The 23073-nt window shown below is 52.3% G+C and overlaps 2 protein-coding genes across 4 annotated transcripts in view; one reads left to right on the forward strand and one right to left on the reverse strand.

Moving 5' to 3' along the window:
• Nucleotides 1-15358, forward strand: part of Pla2g2c (phospholipase A2 group IIC) — a 28036-nt gene extending 12678 nt beyond the window's left edge. For both annotated transcript variants that reach the window (XM_075945344.1, XM_075945345.1), the window contains exons 4-7: nucleotides 1528-1672; nucleotides 3091-3194; nucleotides 14450-14835; nucleotides 15167-15358. In XM_075945344.1, the coding sequence (XP_075801459.1) occupies nucleotides 1528-1672; nucleotides 3091-3194; nucleotides 14450-14613 (413 nt within the window). In that variant the 3' untranslated portion in view covers nucleotides 14614-14835; nucleotides 15167-15358. The remainder of the gene's footprint in view (nucleotides 1-1527; nucleotides 1673-3090; nucleotides 3195-14449; nucleotides 14836-15166) is intronic.
• Nucleotides 15359-15455: 97 nt separating this feature from the next.
• Pla2g5 (phospholipase A2 group V) overlaps nucleotides 15456-23073 on the reverse strand; it is a 124911-nt gene continuing 117293 nt past the window's right edge. For both annotated transcript variants that reach the window (XM_075945349.1, XM_075945348.1), the window contains exon 6: nucleotides 15456-15498. The gene's annotated coding sequence lies outside the window, so the exon portion shown is untranslated. The remainder of the gene's footprint in view (nucleotides 15499-23073) is intronic.

The following is a 23073-nucleotide window of genomic DNA, read 5'->3' on the forward strand; positions in this document are numbered from 1 at the left end:
ATAAAATACAGAGTAGCCAAGGTACAGCCTTCTCGGGGGCCAGCACTTTCCTACACCTAGATACAACTGCTCTGGAATCTGTGGAGGACAAGCTACACACACACACACACACACACACACACACACACACACACACACAGAGAGAGAGAGAGAGAGAGAGAGAGAGAGAGAGAGAGAGAGAGAGAGAGAGAGACTCAAAATCTAGGAACAAAATACTACAGGTTTCTTCACCGTTCTGTGGCTGTAAAGAGACACCATAACCAAGGCAGCTCTTATAAAGGGAAGCATTCAATCGGGGGCTGGTTTACAGTTTCAGAGGCTTAGTCCATTCTCATCAGGGCAGGGAGCATGGCAGCAGGCAGGCAAGTGTGGTGCTGGGGAAACAGTCACGAGCTACAGCCTGATCTGTAGGCAGAGAAAGAGTGGCTAGGCCTGGCTTGGGCTTTTGAAACCTCAAAGTTCACCCCCAGTGGCACACTCCCTCCAACAAGGTCACACCTCCTAATCCTTCCCTAAGAGTTCCACTCCCCGGTGACCAAACCTTCAAATATGTGAGCCTTGGGGCCATCCTTATTCAAGCCACCACCACCATGTGCTTATTAAAAAGGTACATGGAAGTATGCAAAATGAATATGGCCTTGTTCTTACCTGTCTGCCTCAGTCTCACTGCCTGGAGTTCACCTATTAGAAGTGATACATTGCTAAGACGAGTACTTTGATGGCCATCCTCCTAGGGGTGGACATGTGGTACTTTGATGGTATCCTCCTGGGGGTGGACTGTGGTACTTTGATGACCATCCTCCTGGGGGTGGATATGTGGTACTTTGATGGCATCCTTCTGGGGGTGGACATGTGCTACTTTGATGGCATCCTCCTGGGGGTGGACGTGTGGTACTTTCCAGTACTCTGATGTTACAGACCACACTGCCAGCAAGCATCCTTGTATAAGCATCTCTCTGTGTGTCTGTAAGCACTTTGTAGAAGTACAAAGCCTATTAATGCATGCCTGTAATTCCAGCACATTGAAGACAGAGAGGGAAGGATCTCTCTAGGTTCAAGGCCAGCCTTGTCTCTTTAGGACCTTCCAGTCCAGCCAGGGTTATGTAGTAAGAGAAGACCCTGTCTATTAAAAATAATAATAATTGATTAGTCTGTGTGTGTGCACGCCATTTAACAGACTGGATGAAGGGTGTTTTTCTGATCTCTTACCCCTGAATGTTGCTTCTCCTGAGAGACTATTAATGCCTAATGCTTCCTAGAGGAGGGACTGCCTGGAACCTTGGCTTTGAGCTTTCCCAGTTAGTGCTGATCAGACCTGGATGGTGGTAGAGGGACGGCTGGGGAACCTGGCCTCATCCAGGTTAGCAAGAAACTTGCTGGGTGATGGAGTAACATTGATCCTGCTTTCTTTCCTGTGAAGGAAGCTGGCACCTTGTATGAGGGCCCTGGACTGCCCACCTCACTGCAGGCACTCCAGCAAGGCCTGTGGGCCTTCAGGCTCTTCATTTCTTGTTTTCTCCTTGGCAGGGACGACCTCCACCCTCAGCAGCTTCTGGCAGTTCCAGAGGATGGTCAGACACATCACAGGGCGCAGCGCCTTCTTCTCCTATTATGGATACGGCTGCTACTGTGGGCTAGGGGGCAGAGGGATCCCCGTGGATGCTACAGACAGGTGATGCACAAGCCCTTGGCGAGTCCCATACTGCATTTGTGCTGACGTCTAGGCTTACAGTGAGGAGAGAGGGCTTAGAAATCCTGACAAAACAATTCCAAGGCAGCGTGAGATTGAAAGGGGCTTGTAGGGTGAATCTTGGAGAAGCCAGAACTGAGCCGCCTTTCCCTGGTTTGCCTGTGAAGCTGCTAAGGGTCCTGTATGCCTAAGGTCCTGGATATGGCTTATGTGCTGAGCATCTTGAGACAGGGGCTTAGCTCCTAACTCGTGTTGCATCTAACTTACTACATAGAACAGGTTGAGCTTGAACTCTGGATCATCCTGCCTCAGCCTCCCAAGTGTTCCGAATCTAGTAATGTACCACCATGTGCAGATCAAACCCAGAACCCTATCCCTACGGGACAGCCATACCACTGAGACACTCCAGGCCCATCCTGGTGTTCTCAATCAAGGGCCCTAACGTTACACCCTCGGTCCAGCCCGAGATCTGGAAGCCCTTTCCCATTAGCCTGGCGAAGGTGTTCTCCATTCGCATGCTCCCATTTCTTAGGATTATGGGCTCAGCAAGACTACCCTGCCAGCTTCCAGACCTAATTCCATATTTTAGGAGAGAAGCCAAGTGGCCCAGTTCAGGAAAGTTATCCATCTGGAGGCAGTCACACGGTACCAAGTTGGTTTCCAGGACAGTTCGAAGGATTTGAGGGTGGGTGGTGTTAGCTTCTTTAAAATAAATGGACATTACTGTAATCTGGAGATGGTACAGTGGAAAGACTGGATAGCTTGTGTCTTTTCCCATTTGAAAAAATAAGAAAGGAAATGTCCCTGGGCATGACCTTAGAGCAGGGCCTAATATACGGGACTTGAGCCCCAGGCTTGGCTGTGGAGACATGGAAGGCCACCGACACTTGTGAGATACACTGTATCTCACTGAACAGGTGATCTACACATGGGCCTCAGCCCTCACCCCTCACCCCTCACCATGAATACAGGAGGCAGCATCCCCGCTGTAACCCACCTGATGGCTGAGGACAGAGAATCCCAGACTAAGAGTTCTCAGTCGCCACCCGCAGGTGAAGCAGTAAAGCCTGGTCTGGAACACAGATCACCCATTTCTAAATCCACCCCCTGTCATTGTCCACCTGTACCTTGCCTATTAGAGTCCAAAGATAGATTCAAAGCTGCACACCATGAGCCGAGAGTCACAAAGGGCCAAGAGCCCAGGTACACATGAGAACGTCCGGAAAAGGACAGGTGTATCAGTAACACCGCCCCCCCCCCCCAGCTCCAGAGTCTGCAGGTCCAGGGAAGGCGAGGGAAGCTGGAGGTCTCTTCCAGCTCTCGCCCAGTGTCCTCCGCTGACTCCTCAGGGACACCCCCACACCCGCACAGCCCCCCACCTTCTTCTCCCCATCAACCAGGTGCTGCTGGGCTCACGACTGCTGCTACCACAAGCTGAAGGAACATGGCTGCCAGCCCATCTTGAATGGCTACCAGTTCAGCATTGTCAATGGGACTGTGGCTTGTGAGTAGCCTTCTCTGGAGGGAGGCGATGGGACCTGAGCTGGTCCTTAGCAGGCACCTCCTCCTTAGCCCACTGCTTGTTTTAGGGGATGAGACATTCCCAAGCGCTTTGAGACAGGAAACGGGGCCGAGTCCGAGAGTCAGAGCTTCTTGCTTGGTTTTGCCTAGTCTCTTCTGCCCGCCCCTGAACCGCAGCTCCCCTGGGAACCCAGAGCCCGCCCTACTCTGTGGACCACTAAAGAGTTGTTGACGGTGGAATCCATTGACTTTGCACTTTCCCGAGGTAGCTCTGGCTGTTGAGAACATTCCTTTATTCTTTTTTTCTTTTCCATTTTTCAGGCATGTGTGGTTTGCGTGTGTGTTATGTTTTTGTACGTAGGTAGGTACACTTGTAGGTGGGCACACACAGGCGGAGGCTTGAAGTTGATGTTAGGGTTTGTCCTCTGTCGCTCTCTATCTTGTCACTGAGGCAGTGTCTCAGTCAAACCCGCAGCTGGCTGATGTAGCTAACGTACTGTGGGGATCCCGTCTCTGCCTCCAAGGCAGGCCACCAGACCCACCCAGCAATTGGTTTCTGGGTATCTGAACTCTGACCTCCCAAGTGCTTTACCTACTGAATTATTACTCCAGCCCTGACAGCCTCTAGTTCTTTTTTTCTCATGTTAGCAAGGCGTTTGGCTGTCTGTCAGCTGAGCAAATATTCACCAAGGGCAACTGTCTGTTGTGCACTATGACCAATGTGGATAGGGGCAGAGAAGTAACCAGGGGGGGTGGGACACCGCACGGACGGGGCCTGGGTGGAGAAGCACACAGAATGGTCTCTCGAAAGGACTACCTCCTGGAGGTGAGGGTGTGGGCATGTGAAGGGCGAGTCCGGCTTGAAGACTTGAAGGTGGTGGGCACAAGCCTTTGTCCAGCCTTGTAATTCCAGCCCAGTAGGTGGTTTCTTGCTCCTCACATGCCATAGCTCAACTCCTGCCAGGCCCTAGGGCATAGCAAGCTGCTTCCTCCCGGGTATATGCACAGCTGCGTTTCTCAGCATCCTTCTGCCTCCCTCAAGGTCAGGGAACTGCCAGCTGTCCCCGACTCATCTCCGGGGACAGAGGACTTAGGACTCCACACTGGGAATCCAGGTACCCAGCACCCCACCCAGGACTGGAGGCCAGCACTCAGAAAGCCCCTGGGTCAGCACTGTTTTCTCCCTGCCCACCACTGTGAGACTGGAAGTGTGGTGGGCTGGGGGCTCAGACCCCCACAATAGAAGATTGCTTTCAGTTCAGTCTGCCTAATATACAGCCCTGCACACTGACAGGGGGACCTAGTTCCTAAAGAGAACCTTTGCCACCGAGGCCTAGGCCAACCCTCTGCCCTTCCTCCATTCGCTGGCTGTGCAGGAGGATGAAGATAGGCCTGGAAATGGTCCCTCCCAGCCCCAAACTCCAGGATAAGGGAAGCGTAGAGGAAGGTACCCTGAGGCAGGCTGAGGCCACAGATGATGACGCCTCCTGAGCAGCACTTGTTAGCTGGTGGCAGAAGACAGAGGCAGGACCCAGGAGCTTGTGTCCATGTCTGAGCTTCCCCACAAACAGCCCACGAGTCTGGAGAATGAGACTTCCACAGCTGCTGGGGCATCATTGTCACCCTCCGGGGGAAACATAGAACTCTGTGGCCCGGGTTCCAGTGCGGTGCCTGCTGCTGCTGTGACCCACACACGCACCCTTTGTTGGCTGGGCAGCGGCTACTGTGACCCAAAGCCAGACACAGAGGGAGGCAGGCCCAGCTCCTGTTTGCCTAAGATCAGTAGCTTAGGAGAACTCCAGAGCAGAAAATGCCTCGGAGACCATCCCAGCTGACCTCTCGGTGATGCTCTGGGAAGGCTGAGGCCCACAGAGGAAAAGGGTTTGATCTAGGTGAGTGACAGCCACCACCAGACTCCCATGCTGAGCCTTTCCAGGAAGTCCACTTTGGAACTTCCTGCCTGGCTTGAGCTGTCTAGCCCTCCGGCCTCTCACCCCTGAAGTGAGAGCAGGAGCTACCCCAGTGTGCAGCTGACAGTAGCGGCTTTGCACACCTCGGCTTGGCTTGCCAGGATAGACCTCGGAGGGAGGCCCTTTTCTCCCCGTTATTGCATGGGCTGTCGAGGCTCAGAGAGGTCAAGTGGTGTGTCCGAGGTCACACAGCCAGGGAAAGGATGAAGATTTGGGCCCAGGTGCTCTGTCTCCTGACTACCCATCCTGGTGGGAAGGCTTGATTATGTGTTTATTCTCCAAATGCAAGTCTCACGACCGCTAACAACTGATGAGCTGCCCCGTCCTGAGTGGAGGGGCACAGTGAATGGACCTTGGTCTAACCGAATACCCCAGACCTCTTTGTTTGTCCTGCCAAGGGGCTTCGTCTTTCCCATCCAGACTCATTGTTCCTGCCAAGCCTCAGTTTCCTCACCTGTGGAAAGGGTGAGATCATCCACCCTGCCCAAGGTTGCTGGTTAATGGACAGGAGTCACCCTTCTTGTGATCCCTTGGAGGGGCTGGCCCACTGCAGGTGTTCAGTTAGCGCCTGCCATTCGGATGTGGAAATTTCTGGTTTGTCCCAGCCTTGCTTTTGATTTTGTTGGGGGAACACCGGGACTGTTTTTGTGATTTTGTAATCTTATGTGGGTAAACATTTTGGCTGCATGTCTGTGTACCATGTGTGTGCAGTGCCAGCAGAAGCCGGAACGGGGTGTCGGATGCCCTGAAACTGGAGTTATAGACAGTTGTTAGCTGCCGTGTGAGTGCTGGGAATTGAACCCAGGTCCTCTGGAGAGCAGCAGGTACTCATAACCACCAAGCCATCTCTCCAGCCCACCCTCCCCTCCTTGTTTTAATTATAGTTCCATTGAAGTCTGTCCTGTCCCGCCCCCTCTAGGGCTAAAATCGTTCCCGTGACCCTTGTGGAATTAAGCCTCTCCCATGCCCAGGCCACACTACAGTTGAAAAAGCTGCACTGCAAGAGTTAATAATGCTTCCAGCAGCTCTGAGATCCCTCCCCCAAGCCTGGTCCCAGGTTACCTAGCAACCAATGTGGGGAGGGCTTTGGGGAGGGTGTGGTAAATTAGTGGGGGGTGGGGCAAGGGCTTGGTGTCAGCCTGAAATGCCACCCAGATACCAGTGCACAACAAAGTCTTTGAAGGAGCTCAAGGCCAGTTTTCTTGAAGGGGACAGCTGCCCTTGCGTGGCTGACCAGGTGGCTGCTCCTCCTCTGAGGAGGTTTATATAAGGACTTGGCATTCACAAGGGACTTGCAGATCAGTGCAGTGACGCCCCCTCCACCCACACAGGCATGCGCATGTGTAGGGTGATGCCTGGCTGTGGGGGATAGAGACTGGTTCTAGCCACCGGTACCACTGTCACCTGCTGTCCCCGGTGCCTGCAGGCCCCTGGAGAGGGAGAGGCAGAAGTAACTTCTGGGAGTTCTAGTTTCAAAGACCATTCTCTTTTTTTTTTAATTTTTTTTATTAATTTATTTATTTATTAAAGATTTCTGTCTCTTCCCCGCCACCGCCTCCCATTTCCCTCCCCCTCCCCCAATTAAGTCTCCCCCCCAGCCCGAAAAGCAATAAGGGTTCCCTGTCCTGTGGGAAGTCCAAGGAACCCCCACCTCCATCCAGGTCTAGTAAGTTGAGCATCCAAACTGCCTAGGCTCCCACAAAGCCAGTGCGTGCAGTAGGATCAAAAACCCATTGCCATTGTTCTTGAGTTCTCAGTAGTCCTCATTGTCCACTATGTTCAGAGAGTCCGGTTTTATCCCAGGCTTTTCCAGACCCAGTCCAGCTGGCCTTGCTGAGTTCCCAATAGAACATCCCCATTGTCTCAGTGTGTGGGTGCACCCCTCGCGGTCCTGAGTTCCTTGCTCGTGCTCTCTCTCCTTCTGCTCCTGATTTGGACCTTGAGATTTCAGTCCTGTGCTCCAATTTGGGTCTCTGTCTTTGTCTCCTTTCATCGCTTGCTGAAGGTTAATATTCAGGAGGATGCCTATATGTTTTTCTTTGGGTTCTCCTTATTTAGCTTCTCTAGGATCACTAATTATAAGCTCTGTGTGCGTTCCTCGGACCAGCTTCTACGGCCTGGTCCACACCCCTTTCCTCTCCCAGCGTTCATCATGCCCTGACTTTTCCTGTACCTTCTTTGTCTACTTGTCTTGTGCAGTGGCCGCCACCTCCCAGCTAGGGTGTAAGTTCCCTGAGAGCTGTGAGAGTCCACTACTTTATTGTGACCTTGACAGACACCTGAGGTCACCAGCTTAAAGGAAGAAAGGTTTCTGGGAGTTCGGCCTTTATTGGCTCCAAACCTCTGAGCAGAAGTGGTGGCAGTGTGGTGTGTGGTGTGTGGTGTGTGGTGTGTGGTGTGTGGTGTGTGCTGTGTGCTGTGTGGTGTGTGGCGTGTGGCGTGGTGTGTGGTGTGTGGTGTGTGGTGTGTGGTGTGTGGTGTGTGGCAGGGTGTGTGGTGTGTGCTGTGTGCTGTGTGGTGTGTGGCGTGTGGTGTGGTGTGTGGTGTGTGGTGTGTGGTGTGTGGTGTGTGGTGTGTGGCAGGGTGTGTGGTGTGTGGTGTGTGGTGTGTGGTGTGTGCTGTGTGCTGTGTGGTGTGTGGTGTGGTGTGTGGTGTGTGGTGTGTGGTGTGTGGTGTGGTGTGTGGTGTGTGGTGTGTGGTGTGTGGCAGGGTGTGTGGTGTGTGGTGTGTGGTGTGTGGTGTGTGGTGTGTGGTGTGTGGTGTGTGGTGTGTGGTGTGTGGTGTGTGGTGTGTGGTGTGTGGTGTGTGACAGGGTGTGTGGTGTGTGGTGTGTGACAGGGTGTGTGGTGTGTGGTGTGTGGTGTGTGGTGTGGTGTGTGGTGTGTGGTGTGTGGTGTGTGGTGTGGTGTGTGGTGTGTGGTGTGGTGTGTGGTGTGTGGTGTGTGGTGTGTGGTGTGGTGTGTGGTGTGTGGCAGGGTGTGTGGTGTGTGGTGTGTGGTGTGTGGTGTGTGGTGTGTGGCAGGGTGTGTGGTGTGTGGTGTGTGGTGTGTGGTGTGTGGTGTGTGGTGTGTGGTGTGTGGTGTGTGGTGTGTGGTGTGTGGCAGGGTGTGTGGTGTGTGGTGTGTGGTGTGTGGTGTGTGGTGTGTGGTGTGTGGTGTGTGGCAGGGTGTGTGGTGTGTGGTGTGTGGTGTGTGGTGTGTGGTGTGTGGTGTGTGGTGTGGTGTGTGGTGTGTGGTGTGGTGTGTGGTGTGTGGTGTGTGGTGTGTGGTGTGTGGTGTGTGGTGTGTGGCAGGGTGTGTGGTGTGTGGTGTGTGGTGTGTGGTGTGTGGTGTGTGGTGTGTGGTGTGTGGCAGGGTGTGTGGTGTGTGGTGTGTGGTGTGTGGTGTGTGGTGTGTGGTGTGTGGTGTGTGGTGTGGTGTGTGGTGTGTGGTGTGGTGTGTGGTGTGTGGTGTGTGGTGTGTGGTGTGGTGTGTGGTGTGTGGTGTGTGGCAGGGTGTGTGGTGTGTGGTGTGTGGTGTGTGGTGTGTGGCAGGGTGTGTGGTGTGTGGTGTGTGGTGTGTGGTGTGTGGTGTGTGGCAGGGTGTGTGGTGTGTGGTGTGTGGTGTGTGGTGTGTGGTGTGGTGTGTGGTGTGTGGTGTGTGGTGTGTGGTGTGTGGTGTGTGGTGTGTGGTGTGTGGCAGGGTGTGTGGTGTGTGGTGTGTGGTGTGTGGTGTGTGGTGTGTGGTGTGTGGTGTGTGGTGTGTGGTGTGTGGTGTGTGGTGTGTGGCAGGGTGTGTGGTGTGTGGTGTGTGGTGTGTGGTGTGTGGTGTGTGGTGTGTGGTGTGTGGTGTGTGGCAGGGTGTGTGGTGTGTGGTGTGTGGTGTGTGGTGTGTGGTGTGTGGTGTGTGGCAGGGTGTGTGGTGTGTGGTGTGTGGTGTGTGGTGTGTGGTGTGTGGTGTGTGGTGTGTGGCAGGGTGTGTGGTGTGTGGTGTGTGGTGTGTGGTGTGTGGTGTGTGGTGTGTGGCAGGGTGTGTGGTGTGTGGTGTGTGGTGTGTGGCAGGGTGTGTGGTGTGTGGTGTGTGGTGTGTGGTGTGTGGTGTGTGGCAGGGTGTGTGGTGTGTGGTGTGTGGTGTGTGGTGTGTGGTGTGTGGTGTGTGGCAGGGTGTGTGGTGTGTGGTGTGTGGTGTGTGGTGTGTGGCAGGGTGTGTGGTGTGTGGTGTGTGGTGTGTGGTGTGTGGTGTGTGGCAGGGTGTGTGGTGTGTGGTGTGTGGTGTGTGGTGTGTGGTGTGTGGTGTGGTGTGTGGTGTGTGGTGTGTGGTGTGTGGTGTGTGGTGTGTGGTGTGGTGTGTGGTGTGTGGTGTGGTGTGTGGTGTGTGGTGTGTGGTGTGTGGTGTGTGGTGTGTGGTGTGTGGTGTGGTGTGTGGTGTGTGGTGTGTGGCAGGGTGTGTGGTGTGTGGTGTGTGGTGTGTGGTGTGTGGTGTGTGGTGTGTGGTGTGTGGTGTGTGGCAGAGGAGGGTCTTTTCCTCATGACAGACAGACAGAGACATACAGATATAATCCACAGCCCCCAAAGACTTGCTAACGGCGACCTTTTTTCTTTTCAATGAAGTGGGTCACTATGTGGTGAGGACATGCGGTAGAGACTCCTCCTCTTAGGGCAGATGGGACCCCATGAAAAAAGGCCAGGACCAAAGCCAGCCTTCAGAATCATCCTGCAGTGACCTACCTCGTCCAGCAAGGCCCCACAAATTCCCACTGTTCCCCCAAATAGTGCCACCTTCTGGGGACCAAGTGTTTAATGCATGAGTCTGCAGGGGGGATAGCTCATATTCAAACATAACAAGGGATAAGCCCTTCTCGTTATGGAGGAACTCATTCTTGGGGTCCATTTGAAATAGTACCATTGGGACTGGGCAGTCTGGAGGTGTGCTGGCTCGTGTCTCTACCCTTTCTGGACAAAGGCAGTTTAATATGTGTTTGTTTAAGGAGTGGCTGAGTGAAAAGTCTCATTAAACAGACAATTCAGGCATATTTATCTCTTTTAAAAGTCAAAGAGACAGGCTTTGGGGGGCAAGCAACATGCCTAAGGTCGTAAAGTGTATGAGTTACAGACTTGGGTCTAGAACTTGGCTTCCAGGGTCCCAGGATGGACACCTTTCTGTGGGTCACAGGCCACATAAGTGCAGTTGCTAACGGCTCCAGCAAATGGCAATGGCAATTTGACTGACACTAGGGCTGGAGATCAACCATGAGCAAGACCCAGGCTGTGACTTGAAGGAGCTTATATTCCAGTAAGGGGGAGCCCATAATAGTGACAGAGAGAGCCACAAATGGGGACAGATGTAGTCAGGTGGGGATAAGTCTTTTGCTCAAACAGTTGAGGCTAGAGGGATGCTGGGGTCCACGGAGGGAAAAGTAACTAATTTAGGCAATTGTGGAAGGACAGCCTTGCAGAGGAGGGGCAGTGTGGCAGGAGCTTGGAGCTGGGGAAGGAGTGGACATTATGTGTGGATGTCTGCCCAGGCGGTGCAGGAGGCTCACCTGCGTTAGTGGCACACGACCTACTGGAGCATGGTCAGAGGGACAGGGATGTACTCCTGCTACAGATGGAGGAGGAAGGAGGTGGAGGGGAATCAAGGAAGATGCCCAGCATTAGTCTTGGGCCTCCACATGCATGCACACATACATACCGCGTGTGCACATACCACCCACAAACTCATATATACACCATATATGCAAACACACAAGACTTGGTGGAACCTTTAAGAAGTGGGGCCTGGAGATCGTTCGAATGCTGTAGGTGCCCCCCTTGGAAGAGATTAATGTAGTTTTCCTGGGACACTGGTTATTTCCCACTAGAGAAACTTGTTCTATAACGGCAAGCAAGGCTTGCCCTTCCCCAATCTCTCTGACTTCCTGTTGTCCCATGTGACCCCCTCCCTCTTGTGTGTACACTCATCGTGATGTTGTATGTCACGCCGTGATGTGCCTAAGGGAGTCCTGTCAGAGCCAGCACCGTGCTGTCTGGACTTGGAGCTCCCCAAATCATGAGTGAAATAAGCCATTTTATTTGCAAATACCCAACTCCATGTTTTCAACAGAAATAGATTAATGTAAGACATGTAATAGCAAACAGCTACTTGTGCTGCAGCCTGGAGCTCAAGGGGGAGGTCTGGGTTGGAGCTGGGAATCCAGGAGGACATCAAGTCCTGAGACTGAGCAAGAACTCTCTGAAGATAATCTGCAATGAAGCCAGAGCCCAGACAGAGGCCCTGTGAGGCTTTGGGTTAGCCACAAGGCAGGAGTCTATGCCTGTCACCTTGTCTCATTTGTGGAGATGGCGTTCTCAGGATGAGAAAGAACTTTCTGAAGCTGTCATTTCCTTGCCTTGTGCCTCGGTTTATCTTTTGGCATACTGGAATATGTAAGATCTGGAGTCCAATGTTTTGACATGGTGGCTTGCAAAGATGGCATGTTTTTTGGCTTAGGGTTGTATTTTCTTCCAGGTCATGGCAAACCCAATCTTACCATAACTGAGGGATGCTGCCAAAATGATCATCCTTGGTAGAAAATCGCTGTCCATGACCAGGCCTGGAGATCTAGGGACTAGGAGAGCTGTGAGGGGAGGATTTACACTTCAGGGGAGGATTTAATCACACGGCAGAAAGGACTCAGAGACCCGGGAGTGTAGCTCACTTGGTAGAATGTTTGCCTAGCATGAAGCCCTGGGTTCCATCCCATTGCTCATAAACCAGTACGGTGGCCCACACCTGTGATCTCAGCACTTGGAAAGTGGACACAGGAGGATTAGGAGTTCAGTGTCATCTTTGAGTGACTTCAGGGGAGATTTCAGACCAGCCTTGGCTGCATGAGTCTGCGTCTCAAGAAGGAAGACATGAACGTGGTTGGGGAAATGGCTCAGTGGCTAAGAACACTTGCTGCTGTGGTAGAGGACCTGAGATTGGTTCCCCCACAACCACATGGCAGCTCTAACCATCATCAACTCCAGGAGATCCGATGTCCTCTTCTGACTGCTGTGGGCACCACGTATGCACGTGGTGCACATACATATATGCAGACAAAGTCAGTCATACACATAGTCCGAGAAGAAGGGAGAGTCTAGAAAATTAAGTAGTGTGGAGAAACAGGAGAAGGGAGGAGGAGGAGAAGGACAAGTGGAGGAGGACAGAGGGGATAACAGGTTCCTATTTCCTAGGTGGCAGCACCAGGTCCACAGAGGAGAGCAGTCCACTAGAGCAGGACCAGCGTTCAGGTAGCCCACGTCCTCTGTGGCCTTGGCGGCAGCTGCTGTATAAGAACCTGCTATAGACTGGGGGGGGGGTGAGGGGGAGGTGCTTGCAAGGGGCTGAGATGGGGAAGAGCCCTGAGGGGGCTGGGACTTGATGGATCAGGGCAAACCTTCACAGATGGAGAGGGGGGATGTGAGAGGGCCAATGGGTGCAGGCGTGAGGAATTGTGGGAGTGGCATGAATGTCCTTGGCACCTTCCTGAGGGTGTGGGGTGAAGGGCAGCCGAGGCATGGGGTGGCAGTGTCTGCCCTGAGAAATCAAGTCTCCAGACAGGCATACGTGGACAGCTCCAGTGGGAATGTGGGCTTCGGAGAGGGAAGGCAGGAGAGAGACAGCCTGCACTGGTCCAGCAGACAGGGCCTTGCTTCTTTATATATGTGGAGCCAAGGGTGCCCCTGCCAGAGCAGTAGACATGGCACGTACTCCATCTGGGGCCAGCATCTTAGCACGGGGCCTTACTACGCTGCCCATCTTTGACCACAGTCAGCACCATTCTATCCAGGAAGACATCCAGATTAACCAGCTGCAGAATACAAGCCCCAGGGTCTAGCAGCCCCCTTTCTTCTCAGAGAGAGCAGATCTGGGTGGAGTCCTATAGAAAGGAGAAGTATGCCTTCCGTGACCCCGTATGCGCTCATGCGTGCACATGTGTGTGCACACACAAAGCATTAGGACTGTGACAACGCAGCAAAAGGCCCCAATCTATTGCCCTTCCGCTCGAGGGTAAACACCACATCCCAAAGTCCTTGGGGCTTCATTTGCTTTGGCGGCAGTACCCTGAGGAGCTCCCACCGGCTGGCCTCTGCTCTGCAAGGGGGAGGCTGTGATACACAAGGGAGTCCCAGCCTCCTGGGACCTCCCTCTGCAGGGCAGAGGAGGGCATAGCAAGCCAGTCTGCAAATGAGACTAGCAAGGGGGACCTAGGAGGGAGTGACTTGGGAGCTTTAGACCAAGTGGCTTAGGTGAGCCTGTCTGAAGAACCGGACTCCATCAAGACCCAGATGGCCTGTGGAGCTCATCACTGGAAGAGACCAGGGGAAGAGCATGTGCCAAGGTCCTGGGACAAGGCCGAGAGGTCCCTGTGCCTGGAGTAGACTGTGGATGAGGAAGGGGAGGCTGGGGCAGTCAGGCTGTGGCAGGTGGGCTGGGGACTGCCACAAAGGGATGGTCACCTCATCCACAAAGACCGGGGAAGCGCAGTGTAGCTTTAAAAGAGAGTGAGTGTGATCCAGGTGATACCTTGAGGCTACCTGTGTGTGACCCAGGTGACACTTTGAGGCTACCTGTGTGGGATCCAGGTGAAACTGAGACTACCTGCTTGTTTGCTGCCATTAAGGAGGAAGAACTGGTGGTGACAGAGTGTGGAGAGGGACAAGAATGTGGGTAGTGGCCGGGATGGTGAACAGAAGAGGGCAGAACATGAAGGGGTTTAAATATGGAGAAATCCATGGGACTTACCAGCAGATGGGAAACAGGAAGTGAAAGGAGGGGAGGGCTCCCAGAGAGCTGCTGATGCTGTCATCCCTAAGGGTGGAGAGGTGTCAGGCCAGTGGCCATGGCACATATATATGTGCAGGGTGGCTTTAAACATCTGCAGTTGGAGATGTTCCAGACAGTGCTGTAAATATCAGACGGGTGTCTGGAATAGCAGGTGGACCCTGGGGGTTGGGTGCTGAGTCCTGCCTGTTGCCTGGCCCGTGTGCTGCCTGGGAGCTGCAACTGACCACTGCCACCCCAACATGCAGCCCTCCCGACATGCAGCCTGTCCTCTCTGCTCATTTGCCTCCTTCCAGGCATCTGCTCGTTGTGGTGTGGAAGTGTGATTGGTGAAGGGCTGTGAACAGAGCACAAGCATCCCCACTTCCTGCCCTCTGCCCTTGACCTCTGTCGCTCTCTCTATACCCTCAGCCCTTCCCCTGCTTTAGAACCCAGCTTCGGAGCGGGCAGCAAGCCCCCGTTGACTCTGAGTGTTTCTGCAGGTGGATGCCTCCCGGGTGGCAGATGCCTCTGCGGGCAGAAGGCCTGTGAGTGTGACAAGCTGTCTGCGTACTGCTTCAAGGAAAACCTGGGCACCTACGAGAAAGCCTTCAGGCAGGTCTTCCCCATCAAGTCCCAGTGTGGCCGACACAAACTCCGGTGCTAGGGAGGCCACCGTCCCTGACACACAGCACCTACTCTAGTCACGGTCCTCTGGCAAATTGTCTCCGGCCACCTCTGATAGCTCCCAGGCTCCTGGAGCTCCTCATCGCTGTCCAGGGAGCGTCTTCTCACTCAGCGCTGGGGTCTGGAAGTGAGACATGGAGGAATCCCTGCTCTAGAAACAGACCCTGGGTGCCTGGCAATTAACTGACATCTTCCAACCGAAGTAAGTGCTAGGAATCAAAAAACAAGAGAGCGGGGATGGGAGGCACCCTCTAATTCCAGCATTTGGGAGGTGGAGGCAGGAGAGGCAGGAATTCACTACATGGTAAGTTCAAGGCTAACCTGGGCTACCTGAGACTTAAAACCCTTTTCCCAGGAAGGGGAAAACTGCCAAGATCTAACCTAAACTACTATACTCCCCACCCAAGTCAGGACGCATGTCTGACCAGGTAACTGAGTTCTCCACCCAGATCTGACTGGGGACAAAGCGGGTAGCCTAGAAAATACAGCCCCAGAGCCTCACTGGAGGCTGCTCCTTGTTTGTTTTGCTCCAGGTCTGCCTACTGTAAACCCGCTAGCAGGAAGAAGGCTGGTCTGGTGTCTCAGAAAGCCGGGTGCCATTGCAATGATAATGTTCACCATTGCCACAAGGATGTCATGGCAAAGATGACATGAAGAAATGGAGAGATGCATGGAATAAAACCGGACTCTCTGAACATGGCGAGCAATGAGGGCTGATGAGAAGCCAAGGACAATGACACGGGGTTTTGATCCTACTTCGTGTTCTGGCTTTGTGGGAGCCTAGCCAGTTTGGATGCTCACCTTCCTAGACATGGATGGAGGGGGGAGGACCTTGGACTTTCCACAGGGCAAGGAACCCTGACTGCTCTTTGGACTGGAGAGGGAGGGGGAGAGGAGTGGGGGGAGAGGAAGAAGGGTGGGAAGAGGGGGAGGGAAATAGGAGGCTGGGAGGAGGCTGAAACTTTTTTTCCCTTTTCTCAATAAAAAAAAAAAGAAAGAAATGGAGAGATGATGGGCAGTTGATCTAAGGCACCCTAAATCCCCGCCCCCATTTAGAAGCCTCTGGTCCTGTAAGACTTAAATCTAGTGACCAGTAAACAGGGAAGGTCTAATTGAGGAGGAGTCAGTTCTTGTGGCCAGCCTGACATAGTGGATCTCAGGCACAGCTATGACCACGCTTGTCTCCCTGTTTGGTGGCACTTGCCTTTCGTGCCCTAGCATTCAGCACATCTGTCAAGGGCAAAGTGTCCTTTCCGGCCCCTGGATCTGGGACCCTGCTTGGTCCTGTAACCAAAGCGGAGGTCTTAAGTGCAGGCTTCGTCCTCTGAGGTCCAGAGCAGGTCTACCGTGAAGACTCTTGCATCTGCCTGGAGGAAGCCTGGGCTCGACCTCCTGGGTGACAAGAGCTTGCTGGGTCAGCATCAGCAACAGCAGATCTGGGCTCAGCAGAGACTTTGCAAGCACTGGGGATCCTAGCCATGTCCAGGCTGGTCTGTAGCACCTGGAACCATGAGCCTTGTACAGGAAGCTGTGTCATCATGGTACGTCGGCTGTCATGGTGCTTCGATGTGGCTGGTTACATAGCTCTGCCTAGCTGATGGTGCTGGTCTTCATTCACCAGTACTGCCAGGTTCTCAGCACTTGGTGGTCGCTTGTCCTCATCCCCTCCCCAATGAGTGCGAGGGGAGATGACAGGGTTTGTGTACTGATAGGGAGCACACAGGTGAAGAGAAGAGAGTGCACAGACACTTGGCTTAGTAGGTCACCCAGCATTTGTATATTGAGCCCATACTGTGTTGTCACCACAGGCAGTGATGAGCAGCAGGGATTTAAAGAAACACACAGAGACTCAAATCTAAGCATTTTGAATTCCAGGGTTATAGTGGGGTGTAGCTGCTTCTACCAATGCCAGAGGTTAAAACCTGGATTGAGAAAGCAGAGCACATGAAAACAGATGGGTCAGTAGAGGGCCAGGGCCCCTGAGGTCTTTCTGGTTCAACCTGCATAGTCGTCTTTCTTCCCCCAATCTGCCCATGTATAGAAAGTAGACATGTTGGGAGGGGCAGGGAGCGGGAACCTTTGGCCTAGGAACATCGGGGATGGGCTCGGGCATGGTACCGGTGTGGCTAGGCTAAGCCAATGGCACGTCGCCTTCTAGAAGGTCCTGTCTTATCAGAGACTGGTTCTAACCTGGGATAATGTACAGGTGATGTGTGAGTCCCAGGCAGTGTTGTGCCCAGAATCAAAGCGGGGGCTGTAAAAGGATATCACTGGTGCTTGCAGGAAACATCGCTCTCTTGGGAGGACAGCCATTCTTTTGCATTGGGGACTGACTTTATGCCAGGCCTGTGATGAGGGTGGAGGAGTAGGAATTCTACTCCAAGGACCTGTCAGACTGGGGAGGGAGGGCACAAGGACCCAATGGCCTGGGAGGTGCTGAGATGGGTGTGTGCTTGGGGAGCAGTGGCCACTGTCTGGGAAGAAGGCTCCTTCGAGGAACGCAGGGGCAGGTGTGTGTATGGGGGGGGTGACATCTTATCCGAGACCCTAAAGAAGAGAAAGAGCTGAGAGGACCAAGTGTGGTGTGGGGGGAGCAGAGGGTCCACCCCTCTCCCCAAGGTAGACAGATTGAAGATAATGTTGGCATCAGATTCTTCTCAAATCCCACATCCAACCTTCAAGCTGCTGGCATGGCCCTGTCAGCCCACCTCCATCCTGTATCTATAAAATACTTCCATACAATACAAGAGGAAGAATCTAGACTCAGCCTCCTGCTTTGTGGGGTCATGTTTGCAACTTCTCACACAGCAATTTGTCACCAGGATGCCCGGGCCACCCCTCCCTCATCCTTCCTGTGGTTCCTCTTCAGCCCATGTCAGTAACAAACCACCTATCCACACCGCTAGCCCTTTTCCCTCGCCCACTGCTCCATGCTGACCTTTGTTTATAGTCTTTGCCCCCTCTCTGTTTGAGAGCAATGATCTTGCTATCACTGATGTGCTGAGGGAAGAAGGCAGGCAGAGAGATGGCGTGGCGGGTACGAGCACCTGTGGCATGTTTTCATGAATGGTCTCACTTATCATGGGAGAGAGCCTGGGAATCAGTTATTCACCCCGTGACTCTGGTGAAAATGAAGGGCTGTGTCTGCGCAGCACTGGAAGGTAAACCTTCTGATCTGAAGTCTACACACTCTACAGTTGGGAAGCGGGAGTCTCCATGTGGTGCTTACTTCTTCATCAACTGTACGGATTTGGAACCACCTAGGAGACACAGCTCTGAGAGCTCCTCTAAGGTTGTTTCTGGTGGTAGTTTAACTGAGGAGGCAAGACCAACCCCAAATATGGGAGTCACCATTCCACAGCTAGGGACCCAGATTGAATTTAAAAAAAAAAAAACGAAACAGTTGGACACTTGCTTCCCTCCCTCTTCCACCTCCATCCTCCATCCTCCCTGACTGTAGACACAATGTAACCAGCTGTCAGGGCCACACGAGGGGGGGGGCGTGCAAAGATGGAGACACACCACTGAAGTCTAATAAACCAGAGCAAACTTTATTCCAGGAAAAAAGTGATGGGGGCACAAAAGGCTTATCAGCTAGCTGAGACCACAACCAGAGATGTATTTGTAAGGCTGTGGCAAAGGCCAGTTTTTGAACTCCTTTTTTAATAGCAAGTATTAGACAATAACAAAAGAATTTTACAGTCTCAAGATAAAACTCAGATACAAATTGCCCTTCTTTGCAATCTCCATTAGCTGAGTTTTTCAGTTGAACTAGTGTTTGTATTTAGTCCATTGTTTTCCCCTGGCGTTCCTTGATAGTGTTTACCAAGGCTCTGCACCTCCCCTGACACTGCCAGTTTTGCATAGCAGGGAAGGGGTATGGGACGATATAAAACCAAAAAGTCAAAAGTCACGTGCATCCCATCATTGAAAAGTTAGCTCACATCAGTTTCTGCTCATGAGCAGCCAGGGGGTTATCTAAAAGCTAACCCTCAGTTTGTAGAGCGACCCTAAGTTTGCAGAGGGCTGCTTCAGCCTCGCAGACAGAGCTATGGGTTGTAAAGCAGAGTAGCCCACTGTTAATAGTTAATCCTTAAGCTGCTGAGAAAGCTGCTGACAGTCTGCTCTCATTCTCCTAGGCTCACAACTTTATATTTCTTTATTTCTTATTTCTGGAATCCACATTTTATTTATTTATTTATTAAAGATTTCTGCCTCCTCCCCGCCACTGCCTCCCATTTCCCTCCCCCTCCCCCAATCAAGTCCCCCTCCCTCATCAGCCCAAAGAGCAAGCAGGGCTCCCTGCCCTGTGGTAAGTCCAAGGACCACCCACCTCCATCCAGGTCTGGTAAGGTGAACATCCAAACTGCCTTTGCTGGAGAGGTTGTGGAGTAAGGAGTACACTCATCCATTGCTGGTGGGAATGCAAACTTGTGCAACCACTTTGGAAAGCAGTGTGGCAGTTTCTCAGGAAATTCGGGATCAACCTACCCCTGGACCCAGAAATACCACTCTTGGGAATATATCCAAGAGAGGCCCTATCATACAACAAAAGTATATGCTCAACTATGTTCATAGCAGCATTGTTTGTAATAGCCAGAACCTGGAAACAACCTAGATGCCCTTCAATGGAAGAATGGATGAAGAAAGTATGGAATATATACATATTAGAGTACTAGTCAGCACTAAAAAACAATGACTTCTTGAATTTTGCATGCAAATGGATGGAAATAGAAAACACTATCCTGAGTGAGGTAACCCAGACCCAAAAAGAGGAACATGGGATGTACTCACTCATAATTGGTTTCTAGCCATAAATAAAGGTCATGGAGTCTATAATTGGTGATCCTAAAGAAGCTAAATAAGAAGGTGAACCCAAAGAAAAACATATAGGCATCCTCCTGGATATTAACCTTCATCCATGATGGCGATGAAAGGAGACAGAGACAGAAACCCACATTGGAGCACCGGACTGAAATCCCAAGGTCCAAATCAGGAGCAGAAGGAAAGAGAGCACAAACAAGGAAATCAGGACCGCGAGGGGTGCACCCACACACCGAGACAGTGGGGATGTTCTATCGGGAACTCACCAAGGCCAGCTGGCCTGGGTCTGAAAAAGCCTGGGATAAAACCAGACTTGCTGAACATAGCGGACAATGAGGACTACTGAGAACTCAAGAACAATGGCACTGGGTTTTGATCCTACTGCACGTACTGGCTTTGTATGAGCACCTGATTTTCGATAAAGGAGCTATAAGTATACAATGGAAAAAAGAGAGCATCTTCAACAAATTGTGCTGGCATAACTGGATGTCAATCTGTAGAAGAATGAAAATAGATCCATATCTATCACCATGCACAAAACTCAAGTCCAAATGGATTAAAGACCTCAATATCAGTCCGAAAACACTGAACCTGATAGAAGAGAAAGTGGGAAGTACTCTATAACACATGGGCACAGGAGACCACTTCCTACGTATAACCCTAGCAGCACAGATATTAAGGACAACATTGAATAAATGGGACCTCCTGAAACTGAGAAGCTTCTGTAAAGCATAGGACACTGTCACTAAGACAAAAGGCAACCCACTGACTGGGAGAAGATCTTTACCAACCCCGCAACTGACAAAGGTCTGATCTCCAAAATATATAAAGAACTCAAGAAACTAGACCGTAAAAGGCTAATCAACCCAATTATAAAATGGGGCACTGAGCTGAACAGAGAATTCTCAACAGAAGAAGTTCAAATGGCCAAAAGACACTTAAGGTCATGCTCAACTTCCTTAGCAATCAGGGAAATGCAAATCAAGACAACTTTAAGATACCATCTTACACCTGTCAGAATGGCTAAAATCAGAAACACCAATGATAGCCTTTGCTGGAATCTACATTTTTATATTCTTTTTCTTGCACTTTTCACCAGCTACCACTAGCTCAGTCGTGATGGACTGTTCCCTCAAAATGAGAGCCCAAATACACCCTCCCTTCCTTAAGTAGCTTTTGCCAGGAACTTTGTCATAGCAAAACCAACTAACACATATCTCCCCGCTCTCCCCTTTATAGGAGAGAGATAGTGGACCTTTCTAGGTTATGGCTGAGTGGAGTCAGGAGTCAATTCTTGGATGACAACGCATAACTTATGTGGCCTCTATGAGCTTTAGCCTCCTCATTTTATAAAGGAAATGATGAAGAGTCCCTGGCCCAGGCAGCTGCCAGGCAGTTTGAGGCACACCGTGTATATAGTAGGTGCTCACTTAATCTCGGCTGCCACCCTGGGATTGCAGACCCCTGCTCCAGCAGGTTGTTCTTGCCTGGTGGCCCTTACAGAGAGATCTGGCTTGGTTTTGCTCCAGGATCCTGTCTCCTGATGCTAGAAAGCCTCAGTCTTTCTCTCCAGAACCTTGCTTGTCACAGTTGGTGGCATCAGCTGCTTGTTAGGAAGCCACAACTGGAGAAGCTGGCAGCTGGCGTTGCTTTGCCAGCCCCTGGAGAGGAAAGGCTGTGTTCACATTCAAGGCTGAGCTGAATACATGGCCGCGCTCCAGCCTATTCCAGCTCAGCCCAGGGGCAGGCATGGATGGCATGGGGGAAGGGACCTGTGGTTGTCTCCCCTCTTCTTCCCTTTCAGCTCCCTCCAACTCCCCAACCCCCTTGTGCAGGGACAGGACTGGCTCCCTAAGCCACAACTGCTTGGTCAGGTTTCTGTTTGCGGGGGGAGGGGGGGTGGAGAGGTCATGGGCAATTCCACCAGTCCAGCTCCTTCCTTTTCCTGCTCCTATTTGCCAAGCTGACTTGGGGACCTTGTGGCCAACACCCTAGCCAGCTCTGACACTTTCTGTCCTCCTTGCCAGACGATACTAGGCATGCTACAAGGCATGCATATTGTTGCCCTCAGTCGCCCCCACCCCCAGACATCTGTGCCATAGAGTGCAGAGAGGTGAGGCTCAGGGGGTGATGTGACTTGCCCAGGGCCATGCAGCCAGTCAGAGACTGTGTAGTACCTAGTCCACAGTCTTTGCCTGAAGGACAAGTGTTTGCTGTGAGTGGTAGCATTGGAGGCCGTGACAAGGTGGTTGAGATGTGTCCTTTTGCTCCAGGGGAACATTGGCTGCCTGGGATGAGACCTGTGTATGGGGTAGGGACCCCACCGTGGTGGTTCCATTAGCAGAGGAGCCCTGAGATGTCATGAGTAGCACTGGGTGTGAGCCATAGTGTCCACCAGGTGTCACCAAAGTTCTAGAAAACAGTCATTAAAAACAAAGGGTCCCCAAATCTGCAACTAGGGGGCCAGGGGGAATGACAGGTTCTTCAGCGCTCAAAAGGACAAGGTCAGCAAGAGAGCAAGGACAGCGCCCTCTCAAGTCTCAGCATAGGGGACCTCACAGCTCAGAAAGATTGACCAGGAGTCACAGGCAGAGGCAGACTGTGGGAGCAAGGAGGTCTGCCGCCCCAAGGTCATGGCCTTCCTGCTCTTCCTCTCACTCCAGCCCGACCCTAATGGCCTCTGCTGCTGCCACAGACTTGAAATATCTTCATCTGTGCTGGTATGCCACAGGGCATCATGTGGGAAGGTTACGGTCCTACGTGCCATCATCCCCTCCTAGGCCGGGGCCCTGGGAGAACAGGGGCCACTCCTGGGAACACAGCAGACCGTCAACACAGTCTGTCTTCTTCCAGGATCTCATAATGAGCTGCGTCTGTAATGCAGAAAGGCTTCTTCTCTGAGGACTGAGGCAGGGGACAGAGCCCATGGGTGTGTGTCAGCCTCACCTCCCTTGGGAACTTCCTCCCCCCTTCCCTTGGGTTAGTTTGGGTCCTCTTTACACACACTACAGTTGGAAAGAGGGGTCTCCACTGAGCACTTCCTTCCACCGGATTGTCATGTGGTCGTATCTATGGGGCATTTTCTTGGTTCATGATTGATGTGGGAGAGTCCAGCCCACTGTGGGTGGTGCCATTCCCTAGGCAGGAGTAGGTTGTATAAGAAAGCAAGCTGAGCAAACCAAGGGGAACTGTGAGTAGCTTCCTTCTATGCTTCCTGCCTCTGGTCCTGCTTGAGTTCCTGCCCTGATTTCCCTCAGTGACCAACTGTGGAAGGCGTGTCTAAGACAAATGAACCCTATCCTCCCCGAGTTGCTCATGAGTCATGGTGTTTACCGCAGGAATAGAAATCAAACCAAGACGAGCACCCGTGACTCTGGACACTGGGCACACGAGGAAACAGATAGGAATCCGTGAAGGAACTTGAGCGGGAGAAGAGGTGGATACACATGGGTTGCTCCGTGGCTTCCTATCGCTCCTCCACTTCCTCTGAGGCATCTGACCTCAGAGCTAGAAACCAGGAGGACCCAGACTTCCCGCCTCACTCTGACTCTCTCCTCCCTGCCCCTGCTTTAGCTCACTGAGACAGCTGCTGTTTTTCTGGCTGTCCTATCAAGTT

This window comes from Microtus pennsylvanicus, chromosome 13 (assembly GCF_037038515.1).
Source record: "Microtus pennsylvanicus isolate mMicPen1 chromosome 13, mMicPen1.hap1, whole genome shotgun sequence".
NCBI lineage: Eukaryota > Metazoa > Chordata > Mammalia > Rodentia > Cricetidae > Microtus > Microtus pennsylvanicus.